The sequence below is a fragment of the Onychomys torridus genome, chromosome 6, assembly GCF_903995425.1.
Source record: "Onychomys torridus chromosome 6, mOncTor1.1, whole genome shotgun sequence".
In the NCBI taxonomy this organism is placed as follows: domain Eukaryota; kingdom Metazoa; phylum Chordata; class Mammalia; order Rodentia; family Cricetidae; genus Onychomys; species Onychomys torridus.
In genome coordinates, this window is record NC_050448.1 from 67,439,780 (window position 1) to 67,459,181 (window position 19,402).

At 52.3% G+C, this 19,402-nt stretch overlaps 1 protein-coding gene across 2 annotated transcripts; it reads right to left on the bottom strand.

Annotated features, from left to right (window-relative positions):
• Nucleotides 1-1,479: 1,479 nt before the first annotated feature.
• Nucleotides 1,480-17,371, bottom strand: Npr1 (natriuretic peptide receptor 1). Of its 2 annotated transcripts, XM_036190910.1 has the most exons (23): nucleotides 17,026-17,371; nucleotides 15,560-16,490; nucleotides 14,681-14,880; nucleotides 13,979-14,092; nucleotides 13,428-13,563; nucleotides 13,031-13,122; nucleotides 12,229-12,364; nucleotides 11,972-12,056; nucleotides 10,898-11,018; nucleotides 10,046-10,120; nucleotides 9,740-9,817; nucleotides 9,346-9,450; nucleotides 9,034-9,108; nucleotides 8,781-8,937; nucleotides 8,259-8,414; nucleotides 7,848-8,016; nucleotides 7,077-7,223; nucleotides 6,837-6,960; nucleotides 6,646-6,714; nucleotides 6,042-6,216; nucleotides 5,751-5,849; nucleotides 2,192-2,283; nucleotides 1,480-2,080 (listed from the first exon to the last, which is right to left on the bottom strand). In XM_036190910.1, exons 2-23 carry the CDS (start codon nucleotides 16,266-16,268, stop codon nucleotides 2,018-2,020), a joined length of 3,177 nt encoding a protein of 1,058 aa, XP_036046803.1. In that variant the 5' UTR covers nucleotides 16,269-16,490; nucleotides 17,026-17,371; the 3' UTR covers nucleotides 1,480-2,017. The 2 variants fall into 2 exon arrangements, with proteins under 2 accessions (XP_036046803.1, XP_036046804.1); XM_036190911.1 differs by having other exon boundaries at nucleotides 9,034-9,105; nucleotides 15,560-17,370.
• Nucleotides 17,372-19,402: the final 2,031 nt, after the last annotated feature.

Genomic DNA, 19,402 nt, shown 5'->3' on the forward strand with positions numbered 1-19,402 from the left:
CACCACGAATTCAGTGTCAGAGCTGGCACCTGGGGCTTCATGAATACTAGACAAGCCGTTCAGCCAACAGCCAGGGCATTTCCAGCCCTCCTGAGGGGCAGGGGGTGAAGTCACATTTGCCTACACGGACACAGGGAATGGAGTGTAGGGAAGAGGAAGAACCCCATTCCCACACCGCAACTGAGTTTCAAAGGGACCCCTAATGGCCAGTCTAATGGTGGAAGGAGAGAAGAGAATCTTGAAAGTTGTCTTCCACGTAGATGTAGTGATTGTGTGAGCCTGCCCCCTACAACACACACAAAATAAGTAAAAAAAAAAAAAAATCAAAGCAATATCTAAAATAAAACAAAAGGCTCCATGAGGAGCCAGAAAGATGGCTCAGTGGTTAGCAGCACTCATGGCCCCCCACTGAAAAGGCCCATTTCTCTTGAGAAAGTCCTTGCTGGTGTGGGGAGATAGTGGAGGTGCTGTAGAGCTGGCTCAGCAGTTAAGAGCATTTGCTGCTCTTGCAGAGGACCCAGGTTCAGCTCCCAGCACCCACATGGTGACTCAGAACCACCTGTCACTCCAGCTCCAGAAGATCCACTGCCCTCTTCTGGCCTCTGTACCAGGGTACCAGACATAACACACATGTGCACAGACATACAAACAGGCAAAACACTCAATACACACAAAATAAATCTAGAGCTAAGCGGTGGTGGCGCACACCTTTAGTCCCAGCACTCGGGAGGTAGAGGCAGGCAGATCTCCGTGAGTTTGAGGCCAGCCTGGCCTACAGAATGAGTTCTAAGACAACCAGGGCTACACAGAGAAACCCTGTCTTGAAAAAGCCAAAACCAAAACCAAACTAAAAAAAAAAAAAAAAAGATGTCTTTGTAAACCTTGAACTCACTATGTGACCAAGGATGACCTTGAATTTACGATCTTCCTGCCTCTACCTCCAGGACAGAACCCAGAGATTGATGCACCACGGGAAAGCCCTCTATCAGCTGAACCACATCCCCGACCTCTTTATTAGACCTTTTTTGGGTCAAGGTCCTGGGCTGGCTTAGAATGTAGCCCAGTGTGGCCTTATCTTCTCAGGAATCCTGATCCCACCTCCAGAATATTGGGATTACAGGTGTGAGCCAACATCTAGGGCCAGTGTATTTTTTGAGATGAGTTCATTAAGTTGTCCAGGCTGGCCTTGAACCTTTGATGTTCCCTGTGTCGGCCTCAGTAAGTGGCTAGGACTACAGGCCTGCCTCTTTTTAATTTTTAACAAGGCCAGCATCAACAAACACAACCTACGTAAACAAAAGTTAGTTGGGACTCTTAAAAGTTTAGCACTGCTGAGAAATTCTGTGGTCTCTTCGATTAAAAGTGTAAAATTTGTAACCACAACAAAAAAGAAACAAAGTTGAAGGCAACTCTTTTGGAAGCAGAGAAAGAACATGACTGTTTCCCAGCAACCCTCTTCCCGGCAAGAAGAGACTGTTCACAGGAAGAAAGACTTTAATGGTTTTTGCTCATAGGAGAAGCAAGGCATGGACACCACAGCCTTTCTTCTCCTCATGCACTGTGTGCAAGGTCTGTGGGGTGGGGTAGGGTGGGAGTGAGGGGGGAGCATTTGTGACCCGCGACTGCTCACCGCCTGCAAGCGCCTAGAGTCTCTTTTTCGATTTCCCGCAGGTGGCGATTTCCCTCACTAAGAAAGTTACAGTGGAGCAGAGTTGAGGGAAGACAAGGAGCCGCCTTCCCAACCTTGGCAGGCAGCGGAGTAAGGGTGGGACAGGGTGCATGTGCCACCGGGAGTGACTGTGCATTTCAGTCAGCCCTGTGAGTTTCAGGGGGTCCCCTCCAGGCCCCTCCATCTCCACCCTCTCTCAGAGGTCACAGCTGGTGACTGCTGGAACACAGTCAGGTCCCTCATCTTTCTGCAGTGGTTCGGTTGCTGTGGGGGAGGTGGAAGCTGGGCGCCTCTGTCATCTCCGGCACAGGGAAGGGAGGTGAGCAGAGGGACAGCAGGAGCAGCAGGTCAGCCTCTTGTGCTACACCCCCGCTCCCCCAGGAGCCAATAGGTCCGAACCTTGCCTTTGCCCTGGAAGAAATAAAGAGGAGGCTAGGTAGGGAACTTGCCCAAATCATTTGAGAACCTTAAGGCTGGGAGTGGCCGCGGGATCCTCTGGGATCTAGAGCGTTCATTTTCTACCTTCATTTCCACATCCCCTCGAAGCTCCAGCTCAAAACCATCGAACTCCTCCAGCACAGCCTTGGTCTCAGAGGACAAGTGGATCTTGAGGGCTAGAGAGAGGACAGGGGTGGAGGAAGCTGAGGAGCGCCGGGGTGGGAGCAGCGGGTAAGACTGGGAATGTGGGGTGGATAGCAATGGCTTCCTTCAGCTCAGGAAGTCCTAGACTGTCCTTGTAAAGTGTGAGTACATAATCTGGGTTCTCTACAAGAGCAGTACGTGCTCTTAACTGCTGAGCCATCACCCTGGCCCTTCCACGCCCTCTTCACTCTCTTTTGAGATAAGTTACTTAAACTGACTTTTACCTCCTGATCTTCCTGCCTCCACCCCCATGGGCTGGGGTGACAGGCAAACATCAAGTCTGGTTTATGTGGTGTCAGGGATTGAACCCAGGGCTTTCTGCTGCTAGGCAAGCACTCTAAGGACTAAGTTATTTATACTCTCAGCTTGCTGGACATCCCCCCCCCCCCCCACCCCTGCCAGACAAGGTTTCTCTGTGTAGTTTTGGTGTCTGTCCTGGCTCTCACTCTGTAGACCAGGCTGGCCTCGAACTCACAGAGATCTGCCTGGCTCTGCCTCCCGAGTGCTGGGATTAAAGGTGTGCGCCACCACCATCCAGCTCGCTGGATATCTTTTAAGTCATCAACTGGCAGATGAGATGCAAGGCTACAATACTGTACCTATGGATTACAGAGCATCTTTGTGACTGTGGAAAACACTATTGCACAACATTGCTTTTGAGACTCAGCCAGCTCCCGAAGGGGTGCACAGCACTGGTTAGGAACCCACACTGCAGATGCTGTTCTAACTCTAACTACAGAGGGGCTCAGCTTAGACTCCTCAGGTAACTAAGATAAACAGGCACCAAAACTACAGAGAAACCCTGTCTCCCTAGTCTGTAAAAGGCTGACAGCAACAGTGCTCTTTTCAAAGGGTGGGTGCTGTATGAAGTTAACCCCACTCTCATTCACCTGGCTTAGATTTCCAGCACCTCAAATAAGCAAATAAAGCACCTGCGAAGTATCTGGACACAGTGTGCACACAAGAAACACTATGTTAGTTGTGATCAATTACTTGACTCAATATTGTGTGTGTGTTTGCCGTGTACGTACACGGCAGTATGCATACATGTGTACACACCTGGAGGCACAGGTGAATTTTGGGTTTCCTGTCACTCTCCACTTTGACATAGGGTCTCACTGAGTCTGAGCCTTACTGTGGTGATCCCTGTTTGGGCTAGACTTGGCTGTCCGTGAACTCCAGGAATCTACCTGTTTCCATCCCTCCTGGCAGTGCTGGGGTTACACGCTCTAGTGCCCATCTGGGGATCCAAACTCAAGTCCTCATGCTTGAATAGTAAGCATCGTACCCAGTGAGCCATCTCTAGATGCCCTACCCCGCCACCACACACACATCTGTTTGTGAAATGTAGTTTCACTCTGTAGACAAGGCTAGCCTGAAACTTGGAATCCTCCTGCCCCAGCCTCCCGAGTGAGTGCTGGGATTATAGAAATGCACCACCTGCAGGGAGACTCTTTTTATGGTAGGAGGTCACGGAGGACCCACTGTTCCCACATTCTTTCTGAAGTCACTCTGACCCATGTCTTCATGGTATCCTGTGTTGCTGACCCACTTCTGAGAATGTGCTCTGTGAAAGATGATCTAAGAGTGAGGTTCTTTCCACATCAGCCCCAAACATAGGTGCAAACATTAGCAGCTGAACAGGACTTCTTTGGGCTTTGGGTCAGGTGAAGGTCACATGGCCTTCTCAGTTCGCCCAGCCTGGAGGTAGGGAGTTGTTGGATAACTATTTACTTAATTGAATTGTGTCAAATACAGCAGGGAACTGTAATGCTAGCACTTGGGAGGCTCTGGGGGAAGGGACTGGGGTCAACCCAGACTGCATAGCAAAATAACCAAACCAAGCAAAATACAACTGGGCAAGGTGGTATAATCTTGTGGTCTCAGCGCTCAGGTGAGGGCCAGAGGATCAGGACTCAAGTCAGCCTTGGCAACTTGAGATACTATTCACAAACAACAAACACCTAGCAGGCAAAAATAGAGGGGGCAGGAGGCAAGACCAAGGGGCGGGGTGGAAACAAGCATTTATTAGATGCCTACTGTCTACCCAGAGCTTTGCTAGATCCTTTACAGCCCACAAACAGGAATACTGTATGTAGAAGTAGTTGAGGCCCAGAAAAGATGAATGACAATTTTATACTGCACTCTCTCATAAGTCTACATTTTAAACTACATTTATTTATGTATCAGGGTGAGAGGACATTTTTGGACATTGTGTGTGGGGGTGGTTTTTTGTTTTTGTTTTTTCCTTCAAGACAGGGTTTCTCTGTGTAGTTTCGGTGCCTGTCCTGGATCTCGCTCTGGAGACAGGGATGTTTTTTGTTTTGTTTTCAAGACAATATCTCACTAGGTAGCTCTGGATGTCCTGGAACTCTCTGTATAGATCAGATTGGCCTTGAACTCAGATATCTGCCTGTCTCTGCCTCCTGAGTACAGGCACTATAGCTATGTCCAACATTCCTGGCATATTGTGGTGTTTATTTATTTGTTTTTCGGAGACAGGGTTTCTCTATGTAGCTTTGGCTGTCCCAGAACTTGCTCTGTAGACCAGGCTGGCCTCGAACTCACAGAGATCTGCCTGGCTCTGCCTCCCGAGTGCTGGGACTAAAGGTGTGCATCACCACTGCCTGACCTTATTCACCTATTGTATGTACATATGCATGTGGATATGTGGTGAGTATATGGAGGTCAGAGGGACAACTTGTGAGAATCCATTCTCCCCTGGTACCATGTGGGTCTCAAGGATCAACCTCAGGTCATCAGGCTTGGCCAGCAAGCACCTTAACTCACTGATCATCTCACCAGCAAAACACCTATCTTTGTGGGTACATGAGCACATTCAATACTTTATTATTATAAAATAGACTTTGTTTTCCAAGCTGGTGGCTTAGGCCTGTAATCCCAGCTACTTGGAGACTACAGCAAGAAAATTATAAGTTCAAGACCAGCCTGAGCAACTTAATGAGATCCCCATTAAAATAAAGAATATAAATATCTTCTATCACATACCTCAGTGTCAGGGCACTTGTTAAATCTCTAATATCACACACAAAGGGAAAGGGGGTTGTGTTAGATTGCATTGCTCAGTTGTAGGGTAAGGAAAGTGCCTTGAAAACAATCCAGGTACCTAACTAAGCAATGATGTTCATAGGTAAGGTGGGTAAGGTGGGCTTAGCGCATTTTCAATCCACTGTGTGTATACTCTCTCTCCTCTCTCTCTCTCTCTCTCTCTCTCTCTCTCTCTCTCTCTCACACACACACACACACACACACAGAGCAATAGCCTAGATTTACAATGTGGGGGATGTGTGTTATGAAAAGGCAGTGTGGGAGGAGAGAAGGCTGGGAGCTAGCTGAGAAACTAGGTAGGCATAAGCAGCAGGAAGCCATTGCCAGCTGCCGCCTTTCTCATTCCCTCTAGAAGGGACATTCTACCTACCTTCCCCATTGGACTCCATTCTTGAAGCTGTGTTGACGGTGTCTCCAAAGAGGCAGTATCGGGGCATCTTCAGCCCTACAACACCAGCACACACAGGACCTGGGTGGGAAAAAGAAGCCCAGGGATGTCAGAGGAGGCAGGTAGGCACTCCAGAAGAGGTAGGAGTTGGGATATGTGGTCCCAGGATGTGTAAGGAAAGGCAGGGGATAAGGGGACTACACGCAAGGACAACCGCTTGTTCCCTAGTTTTGGCCTCCTGGATCTGACTCCCGATGTCTTCTGTGGGCTGACCCGTGTGGATGCCAATGCGCAAGCGCAGCTGCTCCTGGGGCCGATGGCGGATGCGGAAGGAGCGCACAGCGTCCAGCAGAGCAAGTGCCATTCGGGCCACCTCTCGGGCGTGGAGCTGCCCATTCCGCACTGGGAGCCCCGACACCACCATGTAAGCATCGCCAATGGTCTCCACCTGTGGGGTGTGGCGTGAGAATGAGGAACAGGGGGACTGGAGCCTTCCCTGTGCTGGTGAGCCTTCCAGACCGTGTTCACCATCTCTCACTCAGTCCCTATCAATCCGCCTGTCACTGTACTCCTCCTCCATCCTGGGTCCTCTGTCTGTTCCTGGGTCCCCTGTGTCTCTTTGCCCTTGTCCTTGGTCTCTGTTTTCTTTTGGTTTTTCGAGACCGGGTTTCTCTGTGTAACTCTGTCTTGGAACTCACTCCATAGACCAGGGTGGCCTTGAACTCAGAGACATGCCTGCCTCTGCCTCCTGAGTGCTGAGATTAAAGGCGTGACCACTGTCTGGCTTTTTTTTTCCCCCATCCAGTGTGCTCCACTGAACATTTTTCTGACTCTGCCCACGTCTGCCTGTCCTTCCTGTACCCACTCACACCCTCACCTTGTACACATCAAAGTTGTCTATGACAGCGTCAAAACAGGTATACAGATCATTGAGCAGGGTCACCACCTGGAAGGCAAGGGACGCCAAGAGAAACGGGGAAGGTGGGTTCCCACCAGGGACAAATGAGGAGTGCTAACCAGAAGGCCAAGCTGATGACCCTACCTGGCCTGTGGCCGAACCCCACCTACCTGCATGGGTGTGCTCTCTGCCGAAAGCGCTGTAAAGCCCACGATATCACTGAAGTAGATGGTAACACTGTCAAAGGCCTCAGCCTGGACTGTCTCGCCTCTCTTCAGCTGCTCAGCCACAGAGCTGAGGGGGTGAGGGCAGGCAGAGACCAGAAGGTGAGGTGGGGTGGGGAGTGGGCTATGTGATCATGGGCATGTGTGCAAGCGTGAGCATGCTCGACTCCACGGTCCGGCACTCACTGAGGCAGAATCTGGTAGAGCAGGGCCTCAGCTTTGCGCTTCTCCTCCAGGTAAGCCTGGGTTCTCTCCTCTACCAGTTCCTCCAGATTGTTCGCATACTGCTCCATGCGTGACAGCAGGTTGTCCAGGATGTTGCTGCTATTCTCCCTGAGGGCCGTGGGGCATGTGGGGGCACAGATGAGATGACTGGTCCTGCCTGGCAGTGCCCACATTCAGGCACTCAACACTCCCCTCCCCCCACTTTGAGACAGAGTCTCCCTAAACAGTCCTAGCTGGCCTCGAGCCCACAGACATCCACCTGCCTCAGAGCGGAGCTGGCTATCTTATTTATTCTTAATGTCCCAAGTGAGTTGGAAGGAGGTGGAGAGGAAGGGAGACAAGATGAGTTGAGGACAGTGATGGGCACACAGGCAGCCGAGAGACATGTCTGGGAGGCTAGGCCCCAGTGGGCCTGAAGGAAGGGCTGAGGTAGGGACCTTTGAGTAGGACTGAGACTAAGGGGGCAGGAGGGAAGAGGCTGGGGGTATCTGGACCATCTACTCTTATTTATCCTAAGTCTAGGGGTCAGTGTAGGGCTGAGGGCAGGAAGGGTGTGGAGTGTCAATGTTGGTAGAAGAAAGGTGAACGGTAGAGAGCTGTGGGGACAGCCAAGTTATACACACATGCAGATGCCTGTGAGGCTGTGAGGGGCTGCAGTGGGCTCCCTCTGCCACTGTAGAAACAGATTTAAGGCGGGCTTTATGCTGGCAGAGGTGGGAAAAGACCACTAACTTGTTAAACTTTCGTAGCGCCAGGCGGATCTGCTGGAAGGGTGGCCGCTCCTGGGGGTCCTCTGCCCAACACCTCTGCATCAGCTGCCCCAGTTCCTCTAGGTGGCTCTGCAGAGCCATGGAGGGTCGGAATGGGGGCTGCTCACCCCGAGTCACACGCTCAATGATCTCTGTGTGGGAAGGGGTATACACTGAAGAGTGGTATTATCAAGGACCTAGCTGGTCAACCAGCTGGAGCAGGTGGGATAAGTCCAGACCAGAGGGCAGAGTGGACTGGTCACTGTCAGCCATGCAGCAAAGGACAGTGGTTGACTCCCCACTCCAGAAGGAAGGGTAGGGGTGTTTGCAGAGGTTCCCTCTCTGGGGGTGGGTTAGTCAAGATTGGCTGGGGTATAGGTCACATGATCCTCACCTTTTGGGCTGAGGTCCAAACCTTCCACATGGAAGACCCCACTCCTGAGGGCAATCTCCTGAAGGATGATGCCAAAGCTATATACGTCACCAGCTTGGGAGCCACGGGCAGGTGGGGAAGCCATTCTCAGGAGCTCAGGTGCGGTCCACAATTTTTCTGTGGATCAGAGGCAAGGAGTCAGGGAAGGAGAGGCCCCAAAGCTAAAGGATAAGGTACTTTACATTCTGATAGGAAAACTAGCAGATGACTATTGTATCTCATGGGTAATGAATGCAATAACAAAAGTAAGAAAGCATGGGACAGTTTAAGATTAGCTGGGAACAAGGCAGTGGCTAGCCCTTCTGTGGACACTGCACAGCGCCAAGAACCAGAGGACTAGAGACCACTTAGTCTGACCTCTTTAACCAATGAAGGTTGAGCCTAGAGGTGAGAGATGTACCCGCGTGAGACAGAGGCTAGGCCTCACTTGCCCTTCTCAGCTGTGTTGGCAGCCAAAGCCTAGGGGTCAAGAGTCAGGCTCACTGGCAAAGAGAGTGTGTCCTTGCTCTGGTTCCGGGTCTCTGAAGCTCTCGAGCCCATAGTCCGTGATCTTTAACACAAAGCGCCCATCTACCACGCAGTTGGAAGACTTGAGGTTCCCATGGGAACAAATGGCCCCATTGTGTAGAAAGAGCATTCCCTGGGAAATTTAGGAAGGCAGAGGGCTTGGGCATGAATGTGACTTCCAACCGTGCCCAGCCCTTGCCTGGCATCCAATGAGCTCCTCTGGACTCACCTTGACAATGTCATTGGTGAGTGAGTACCGAAACATCCAGTCCAGAGTTATACTCTCATTCTCTAGAATGTCCTGCTGGGGCAGCAAGAGTCAGAACCCCCTGGGCATAGGAGGAGGGCACAAGGGAGCTACTGATATAACAGGATACTTGGATTCACTCTAGTGCCATCACCATGCCTGCCCCCGACCCCGACCCCCCAATTTACAGAGAGGGCCGAGAAAAGCCAGAAAGAGGGAGGCTTATCTGGGCTCATATGGTCAGTGGGGTAAGAGCCAAGTTTCCTGACACACATACCCCCTTGTTCCACTTACCTGTAGGCTCCCACGGGGACAGTACTCTGTGAGGATACAGATGTTCGGGGGGTCGGTACAGGCACCCACAAACCTGGTCAAGTGTTCATTCTGCACATCTCGCATCTGCAGGTTGGGACAGCATCAAGGCCCTTGGCAGAGGCTTCACACCCCATCAAGTCATGTGTTTGCTAACATGTCCTTCCTCAGAATCTGCTCCCTAACTTCTTGTCCTCCAGGCTGTCTACCTGTGGGGACCCAGTGATCTCTCATAACTGATCTCCCTCTTCCTACCCACAAGACTCAAGGGCCCATCCCAGATCTACAGATCCCTCCATAATCAGTTCTGTTGGCCAACTCTCTTGGAGCACCCACGGGTCCCTTCCCAGGCCGTGGCCTCGCTCCCCTACGTTACATGCTTAAGTTCAAACAGGACTTTTCGTGTCAGATCAATGCGTTTCCGGTTCACACGTTTCACAGCCACGAGGTTGCCCTGAGCAAGAAATGGAGATGTGTTGTGCGGGGTACGGCCTGAGACACTCCACCCCCACCCCCAACTGCTTCTGAATGCCCATCCATGACCCCAGGTCCTTACCACCTCGTTCTAAAAGCCCACCCCTGTCCTCTGGTGGCCCACCTCAGAACCATCTCTTAGTTCTCAGAGCACACTGGGATCCACGTGGGTCCCAAGGATCAACCGTCTTTCTTTCCCCAGACCTACCTTATAGTATGCTGTCTTGGCAAAGACTTGGAACTGACCCTCTGTGGTCAGAAGGGAGCCATAATTGGAACCTCGCTGCAGAGAAGAACAACAGACTGCATGGTCAGCCCCAGGGGCCAGTCTGCATCCCAGAAAGTCTAGATTCAATCCCACTGCCCCTTATCTGTGTCACCCTCCTGAGATGGGGTATCAACTTTAGCCCAGGCTGCCCTGGAACTCCTAACAATGCTACTGCCTCAGCCTCCCAAGCTAGGACTACAGGTGTGAGCCACCGAGGCTGGCCCTTACCCTCCTTTATGTAGTATGTTAGACTCATGACTGTGTATTTACTTAGACCTTTGACCTTTGAAATAGCCTTGTCAGGGAGGCTGCAGCTGCAACCCGCATCTGAGACAATGTCAGAGACAGCAAGTGAAGGAAGGCAGAGCTGGGAGTAGACTTCTTCTTTTGTTCAGTTTTGCTTTTGATTATTATTTTTAATTAATTAATAATATTTTTGAGACAGTATTTTTTGTGTAGCCTTGGCTGTCCTGAATCTCGCTCTGTAGACCAGGCTGGCCTCGAACTCACGGAGATCCGCCTGCCTCTGCCTCCCGAGTGCTGGATTAAAGGAGTGCGCCGCCGCCGCTGCCGCAGCTGCCGCCGCCGCCACCGGTTTTGGTTTTCTAAGACAGAGTGTCTCACTCTGTAGCACAGGCTAGCCTCAGACCTGAAGCAATCTTCCTGTCTTAGCTTCCCAAGTCCTGATTCCAGGTGTGAGTCTAGCTTAAGATCACCTTCTTCTACTTACTCATGGGGCATCACCCTTGGTACTCAAATAGTCCCGCCCTCCAGAGTCAGCAGTGTCCTCACCCCGCTCAGAGACAGCCGGCTGCCAGCGCTCCGAAGATGCCTCTCCAGGCTGCTGGGCTGCAAGTCTTCCCAGTGCACACGCCACAACTCTGAGGCCAGCTCCTTCTCCAACTGCATCTTCCTGGGATGTGAAGTCTGCCCCTGAGCCGCTGGCCCAGCGGGGTGCGCAGCAGCCCCTCAGAGCCCTGGGACATTTCATGTGCTAAGAGATGAGTTAGGGAGTCCTGTTCTCTGAACTAAGAGTTGGGAGGCCTGGGGACCTCACAGAGGTCTATATTGACTTTTACTACATTTTTATTTATTTGTTTTTTTTTTTGAGACAGGTCTCACAATGGAGCCCTGGCTGTCCTGGAACTCACTCTGTAGACCAGGCTGGCCTCAAACTCAGAGACACACCTGCCTTTGCCTCCTGAGTGCTAAGATTAAAAAGCATGCACCACCATACCCAGCTTCTACTTCATTCTTGGTTTTGTTTGTTTGTTTGTTTTTGTTTTTGTTTTTTGAGAGAGGGTTTCTCTGTGTAACAGTCCTGGCTGTGCTGGAGCTCCCTTTGTAGCCCAGGCTGGCCTAGAACTCACAGAGATCTGCCTGCCTCTGCTTCTTGAGTGCTGGGATTGAAGCACGCGCCACCAGTGCCTGCTACGTCATCCTCAGCTATTACAAGGATGAAATGTTGTCCTGAGTATGTAAGTGCCTGGTACACAGTATGTGCTCAGTCAGCACTGCTCTTTCCCCTCTCTTTCCTGTTTCCTTATCCTACCCTGGACTTTCATTTCCACACGCACTGGAGGGCAGGCGTGGGCTCTCTCACACCTCTTTTCCAGTTCAGGGTCATCCCCCGGCCCACATCAGGGCTCATCATTCAGGGCCAACTACTTTGGGCCAGTACCTGAAGGTTTTGAACTGCTTTGAACTCAGCAAAAGATGCCAGTTCCACATCAGTATCCCCTCTGCTATGATGCCATTCCCAACTTCTCTGTTCCCTCTGAGTTCCTAGATGGGGCTTTGTAGCTATACCCCAACCTGCTCCCAAGTCTCCCCAGCCTCACTTAGCATACCTAGTCCCTAACTTACCTGTATATGAAGAAGGACACAATCAGAAAGCTAATGAGAGAGAGGCTGCCCACCAACGCCAGAACCTCCAGTGTGGAAAAGCGGTCTGCGGGAGGGTCCATGTTGCAGAAGAGAGACTGGGGTTAGACAACAGGAAAGGGGAATCATCTCATAGTCTAACAGATGATAAAGGGAGTCTCAGTCAGGCAGAAAGCTCCAACTCCCCAGGGAGGAGGCACTGTCTCCACTACAGGACTTTGGAAGCATGGGCCAGTCACCTTGGTTGCAGGCTGGGTCCTCATTGTCAAAGCCACACTTAGGGATGTCAGGAGGTGGGTATCCCAGAGGCCAGTATAATTTGTGTTCTGACACAGCCATCAGCTCCTGGGAAGTCCCATTATAGTTCAGGACGACCTGAGGGAGATCAGGAGAGGTGAGTGCCTGTAGCCTCTGAACCATCTTGCTTCCTGCTTGTCAATCTCTGTTTCTAGGACCTGTCTCTGGACTACCAGCTATTCACCAGGCTCCTGCTGTGACTATCCAGAGAGTTCAAATCTATGCCCAAAGCATTAAGGGGCAAAAAGCTTGAACACTAAAAGGCTTTGCAGAGAAGTACCCATAGGAACTCCCATTGGAAACCCCAACTGTCTACTCAAGAAGCTTGGCATTGGCTGCAAGACAGAAACACCTCAGTCTACACTTGCAGGACTAATCCCTGTACGTCTTTTTCAGGCCTTCACTGGTAGATCTGATTCTCGCTGCCTTTGACCTCTGTCCCTTCCTGGCCCTGCTGTGTTTACATAGGTGCACACATGCCTTCTTCGTGGCCCTGAGTACCTGTCTCTGCCAGGATGGGGTCCCAGCTGTCTTAGGAACTCCTCAAGGGAAGGATTCTGCTCTCTCTTCAGACCCGGAGTTCCCTCTGCACCCTGATCCTTTTGGTTGCTCCCTAGACTGAGGAGTTGAGCCTGCCTTATCCAGTATTCTCATACCTGGCAGGGATGCTGGGGAGGCGGGTGAGGGGGAGGAGGAGGAGACACCATTCCTGCCTGGCACTGTCTTCTTGGTGCATGAACTTACCCTGAAGGCGCCTGTTTCTGGATCCATATCCCAGAGGGAGAAGTCGGTCTCCCGATCTCCATTGCTATCGATTTTCAGGTATCCTGTCACACCTAGGGACATAGAGGAGGAAAGCTGTGTTCTGAAACAATGGAGGTTCAGAGATACCTCACTTCATCACAATCCTCTCTCTCTCAAGACAGAGTTAGAGATGTAGACACAAACATGGACACATGTGTAATGGTGAGAAGGACAGCTATGTTGGCGGTGGGAGTGGCAGGTTAGGGACACAGAATTTTATGGAACTTAGGAGACTGGCTGGATAGCAGGCTTTTTGTGGTCTCCTGCTGGGGCACCTTGGGCTCCCTCTCACTTCCACCCCCAAAGCAGCCCATTCCGGTTAGTTCTAGGCCCTGACCTTGGAAGCTTCGGTTCCACATCCGCTGTGTGATGTCCTCCCCATCAGTGACAGTTCCCCCCTGTGCCAGAGTCTCTGTCACTGCCCGGACATAGAGCAGGAGCCCGTCATGGAAGGATGCTGGGATGATATTCTCCTGCAGAAGCAAGCAGAGCTCAGACAGGGCAGAGAGTGACAAAGTGAAGTGCTGTGGGTAGGGAACTGGGCGGGGGGGGGGGGGGGTACTGGGAGCTTGGAAGAGGATACAGAAAACAACCATATTCCACAGAGATGTGTGACCCTTAAAAGATACGTTTGCATCTACCATTGCTCCCTACTCGGAGTCATGTTAGGTAGATAGGGCAGAATATCATTCCCATTTCCCTGATGAGGACTTGAGGTTCAAGGGATGTATTTGCCATTGTCTCCCTCCATCATCAAAAGAGAAACAGAAATAATAGGAAGAAGGGGAGATGGAATAATGGAATGCCCGAGAGAGTAGGCTAGAATGGCAGAGCCATGAATTAGGGTCTGGAGCTCCACACTGGCGGTTCCTAGGACCCACCCCTTACCAGGCCATCTTCTATGGTAAAGTTGAACTGCTTGTCAGCCAAGAGTTTTAGCTGCTTCAGGAAGTCCAGGTACTCAGGGTTATCCGGCTCTTTGTAAGTAATGATTTTGGCAGCCTGAGGAAGGCATCAGGGAAAAAGGGGAGTCCTAGGAGTTGACCCCAGTCCTCCCTGTGTCATGGGGTCCCAACCATCTGGGGTCCCACCTCCAAGACCAGCCTCTTTGTTTAGGTCAAGATCAAACTGAATGACCTTATGTGGTAGCACACACCTTTAAACCTAGCTAGCACCCAGGAGGCAGACGCAAGAGAATCTGAGTTTGAGGCCAGCCTGGTCTGTATAGTGAGTTTCAGGACAACAACCAGGAATATAGAGAGAGACCCTAGCTCAAAACCAACCAACAAAAACAAAAAGTAAACAAGAAATATTAAATAAGAAAAAGATCAAATCGAACCCTGTGTCCTTTATGAGGTGGCCTCCATGCTTGAGCAAAAGATTCAAGAACTGTCTAGTTTATGGGTCTTTAATATCTTCCTACTTCAGATCCATTCTGTTATCTGTTTAGCCTCCTGATTCTGAAGCCCCCAAATCCCATGGAGTTCATTGTACAACTCTCTGACTATCCAAAACCTGTTTTCTGGAATCATTTCAGACATGTAGGGGCATAGTGCCCAGAGACGATGTGTCAACAACCCCAGCACTCACCTGAAAGGCCTGGCGGGCATTGCTGTCCTGCCTATCTCCTCTTTCCCAGGGCTTTTGGGGAGCAGGGCCTTGAGCACCCTGAAGGCTTTGCCCAAACACATCCAGGTGGAAGAAAACATAGTCCTCCCCAGTCAGGCCAGCATCCATGGCCAGAAGCATCAGGGCCCTGAAGGCGTCCGGAGAACTGCAGATATAGATAACTGGAGAGAAGGAAGGGGGGGGAGAAAGAAGGAGGGAGGGAGAGAAGGAGAGAGGGAGGGGGGCACACACTAATGAACACACAGGCATTGCAAGGGAGGGAATTCTGAGTTTGTAGTCTTTAAATGGTACCAACTCCTGGCTCAGTCTGGGCCTTGGCAAGGGATCGTGAAAGATGGGAGAAGGAGGTGTGCCGAGTGGGGGGGGGGGAGAGGTGAGAGGAGGGAACAGAAGGTGGGAGACCAAGAGCGCAGGAAGAATGGCCAGCGGGTGAAGGAACCCGAGAGCTCGTGTGGGAGCAATAGAAGAAACTGGGGGAGAGAGAACGTGGCAGTATAGAGCGAAAACAGGCAGAAGAAAAGCCGGGCACCAAGCAGAGGACGCAGTAGCGCTAGAACTAGGCCCTTCCGCGCTTAACTCAGGAAAAGTCCGCGGCAGGAAGGTCACGGGGAGACTGGAGGAAAGGGGTGGGGGGGGGGGAGAGGGTAGGAATGCAAACCCGGCGCCGAAGGGTTTGTAAGAGAGGGAACTAGAAACTCCGAGGTAGGAAAGTCGTCTTGGGCAAGACTTTAAAACAGCCAGGAGGATGCCTGGCTCCCAAAGGAGGGAGAAATGCCAGGCCCTGGACAGGCCAGAGAGAAGGCCCCGAGAGCCAGGGGTCCGGGTGGGTGCCCGCCTCACCTCTGCCCTTGCGCCGCACGGCCCGCAGTAGCTTGGAGTAGTGGTCGGGGTCGCCCTCGACGAACTCCTGGTGATGCACTGTGATGTTGAGGCGCTCACGCACCCGCATGTACAGCCCCTCCACTATGAAGAAGCAAGGCCGGTCGTCGCCCAGCCGATCCGCGTAGAGCACCAGCGCCTGGTGCTCCCAGCCCAGCCGTCGATGCAGCGCCGCCACGAAATCGCCCAGCTTGACGTGGCTGGGCCCCGCGCGCGTGGTCAGCGCGTACTCGTTCTTGACCCCGATGCCCAGAGCCGGGGCGCCGGCGGTCAACAGCGGCACCCGCCAATGCGCGGTGAAGCGCCCCACCGGGGCAGCGGAGTACACGCAGCCGGGGCCCAGGAACATCGCGGGGCTGTGCTCCCACTTGAGGTCCACGGCAGCCAGCGGTGCAGCGGTGTCGGAGCAGACGCCCGCCGCGTTCTCGCTGCTGCCCAGCACCATGCGGACCGTCCAGCCCGGCAGCAAGTCCGGCTGCGCCTTCACCTTCTCCAGGGCCAGTTCCACGGCCGGCCCCACGCGCGCCCAAGACCACGGGTAGGAGGTGTTGGCCAGAGGCAACACCACGGCCACCGTCAGGTCCCCCGCGTGCCCGCCCCGCAGCAGCAGCAGAGGTGGCAGCAGCAGCAGCGCCTGCAGGCGCGGACCGACGCGTCGGGAGCCGGGCATGGCCTCAGCGAGCGCAACGGCGGCGGGAGAGCGCTGTCACCATGTTCCGCTCGCAGTCCTCAGGCTCAGGGGCGAATCGCGGACGTCCAGAGAGGCAGAGCAAGAGCGAGGGCCGGGGTGGGTCGCAGCCGCAGCCCCGAGGGCACGCCGCCTGCCGGGGCTGCGTCGGTCCGGTCCTCTAGTAAGCGCGCTGAGCTGGGCGCGTCCGGGAGCGGAGGGCGCCTCGGAGCAGGTGGGAGCGAGCGCAGCACCCGAAGGGAGTCGATAGAGAGAGAGAGAGAGGAGAGAGCGAGCGAGTGATCCGGAGAGAGCGAGGCAAGAGGGAGCGCCAGCGAGGAAAGGGGAGTGTGCGCTCGCGCTTGCCCCAGGAGTGTGCCAGAAGGGGCGTCCGGCTGGCTCAAGTCTCCGGCCGTTCCGGAGGCGGGAGGGGCGGGGGGACGGGGACGGGACCACAAGGTCCCGAGCTAGGCAGCGAATCCTCTCCCCTCCCAGATTCGGTGACAAGAAAGCCCAGGGAGCCAATCCCGGCTCCTTCCCAGCCTGGGCTAGGGCTGCCCCCCCCCCCCCCCCCCCGGGAGTGCGCGTGGTTATTGCTGACCCTCTTCCCTCCGCGTTGCCGCTGTGCGAGGTTTCCCTCCCTGGGCAGCACCCGCGGGCGGGCGGAGCGCACAGGCCGTGGGGAGAGCAAGGCTGAGGAGGGAGGTGTAGGGAAGCTGCTCCCCGGCCCTGGCGCCCCTCCTGGGCTCTCCTCTCCTACCTGGGCTCCTTCTGGGGAAGAGGGAAATAGAGGCTTGTTTGGATCTCGGCCGGAAAAGCTGTGTGTGGCTTGTAGGAGTTTGGGAGGGTTTCTGGAAAAGGCAACCGAGTGGAGGCGAGCCAGAGTCCGGGTTACACAGTCCATCAATGAGTACCTCCCCTTTCTTCTCCGCCGCCTCCCAGATCGCGCCGATTAACTGAGCAAGATGACCAGGTGGGAGGGCGGAGTTAACTCTTCAGTTCCCAAATAATGATGGAAAGTGGGGACGGGGAGGAGTGGGTGGTTAGCGAAGAGATGTCACCTCATTCGAGTGTTTTGTGTAGAAGAGTATTAAAATGGGACCTGTGAGGTTGTAGTTGGAAATGAACATGGGAAGAATAAATGAAGGCGCGAGGAGTCTGGGGACACCAAACAGCTGGGCCGTTGGGCCGAAGCGCCATGGGATTAGTCTGCCCTCTAATGGTCATCCGCACTCATTACCCGTATTGCGCCATCATCTTCGCCAGCCTTCAGTCTAAGCAGGATCTAAGGTCAGCAAACATTTCCAGAGGAGCGTCTGTGTCAAATGCCAGTTAAATACTGACAGCATAACGATGAAACACACACACACACACACACACACACACACACACACACACGTATACATATACAAATATACACATCTATACGTATATATATGCTTTTGAGGACAAATAACCACAATACAATATACTTTAAGGCACTGCAGAGAAGACAGGGATATGCTCAGAGACCGAGATGAGGGCTACTAGTAATTCTATCTGGACTGGAGCCAGGAAAACCTCCAAAGAGAAAAAAAACTCAACAAGGATAAAAAGATGAAAAAGGGTATTCGGGGTTGGAGATATGGCTCAGCCGTTAAGACCGTGTATTGTTGCCCTTCCAGAGGAACAGAGTTCAGTTCCCAATACCTATAGTGAATGGTTCACAAACAACTGTAATTCCAGCTCCAGGGGAGCCAACAAGTCTGACCTGAGGGCACACGCCCCCCCCCCCCCCATGTGCCATTCAAACAGATACAATTGGTATTTAAAATAAATAACTCTAGTTAAATAAAAAGAAAAGGGAATTATGTGGAGAGAGCAAAATGTTGAAGTGTATTTTCTACACAGGAAGTGTTAGGAGAATTTTTTTTTTTGAGACAGGCTTTCAGTATCTCCATTATTTAATTGTCCATGCTTAAAAAATAGCAGATGACTGGATAGTGGTGGGTTCTTGTCTTTAATCACAGACTGCGGAGGCAGAGGCAGAGACAGGCAGCTCTCTTAGTTTAAGGCCAGCTTGGTCTACAGAGTTCCAGGAAAGCCAGGGCTATATAGGGAAATCCTGTCTCAAAAAACAAAACAGTAGACGGTTCATGATTATTTGTGTTTCTGGTTTTTTTGTTTGTTTGTTTGGTTTCTTTCTTCCTCCCTTCCTTCCTTCCTCCCTTCTTCCCTCCCTCTTTCCTTCCTTCCTTCCTTCCTTCCTTCCTTCCTTCCTTCCTTCCTTCCTTCTCTCTCTCTCTCTTTCTTTCTTGTTTTTCCAGACAGTGTTTCTCTGTGTAATTTTGGTGCCTTTCCTGGATCTCACTCTGTAGACCAGGCTGGCCTTGAACTCACAGAGATCCATCTGCCTCTTGAGTACGGATTAAAGGCTTATGCCACCACACCTGGCATGTTTCTGTTTTTTTTATTTTTATTATTATTATTATTTTTTGGTTTTTCGAGACAGGGTTTTTCTGTGTAGCTTTGTGCCTTTTCTGGAACTCACTTGGTAGCCCAGGCTGGCCTCACAGAGATCCGCCTGGCTCTGCCTCCCGAGTGCTGGGATTAAAGGCGTGCGCCACCACCGCCCAGCCCTGTTTTTTAAAAGTAGCTTTCCTTAAGTTTTAAGTCTGAGTGGAGTACAGGTGCCCTGGAAAGCCGGAAGGCATGGGACCCCCTAGGTCCAGGAAATCAGCCATGGGTCACGGGTACTGGGAACAGAACTGCAGCCTGCCAGCACAGAAGTATGCCCTTCTGACTGCAGAGCCCTCTTTCCAACTCCCTAACTGGAAAAGAGAAAGAGAGAGAGGGATAGGGAGAGGGATAGGGAGAGGGAGAGGGAGAGGGGGGGGGGGAGAGAGAGAGAGAGAGAGAGAGAGAGATTTATTGAAAGACTTGTTTATTTATTTATTTATTTATTTTGTGTGTGTGTGTGTGTGTGTGTGTGTGTGTGTGTGTGTGTGTGCAGGTGACCTAGGCCTGATGAGGCTTTTGATCTCCTGGAGCTAGAGTTACAAGCAGTTGTTCCCACAAAGGTGCTGGGACCCTAACCTGGACCTGGGTCTTCTGTAACAGCAGCAAGCACTCTAGCCACTGAGCCCTTTCTTTAGCCC

Excerpts from the sequence above, each read along its gene's own strand:
- Npr1 (XM_036190910.1), bottom strand. The coding sequence starts at position 16,268 with ATGCCCGGCTCCCGACGCGTCGGTCCGCGCCTGCAGGCGCTGCTGCTG. Across the intron at positions 10,121-10,897 it reads GCCGGCTGTCTCTGAGCGGG|CGAGGTTCCAATTATGGCTC; the intron begins GTGAGGACACTG and ends TCTTCTCTGCAG. Across the intron at positions 8,017-8,258 it reads TTTGGACCTCAGCCCAAAAG|AGATCATTGAGCGTGTGACT; the intron begins GTGAGGATCATG and ends CTTCCCACACAG.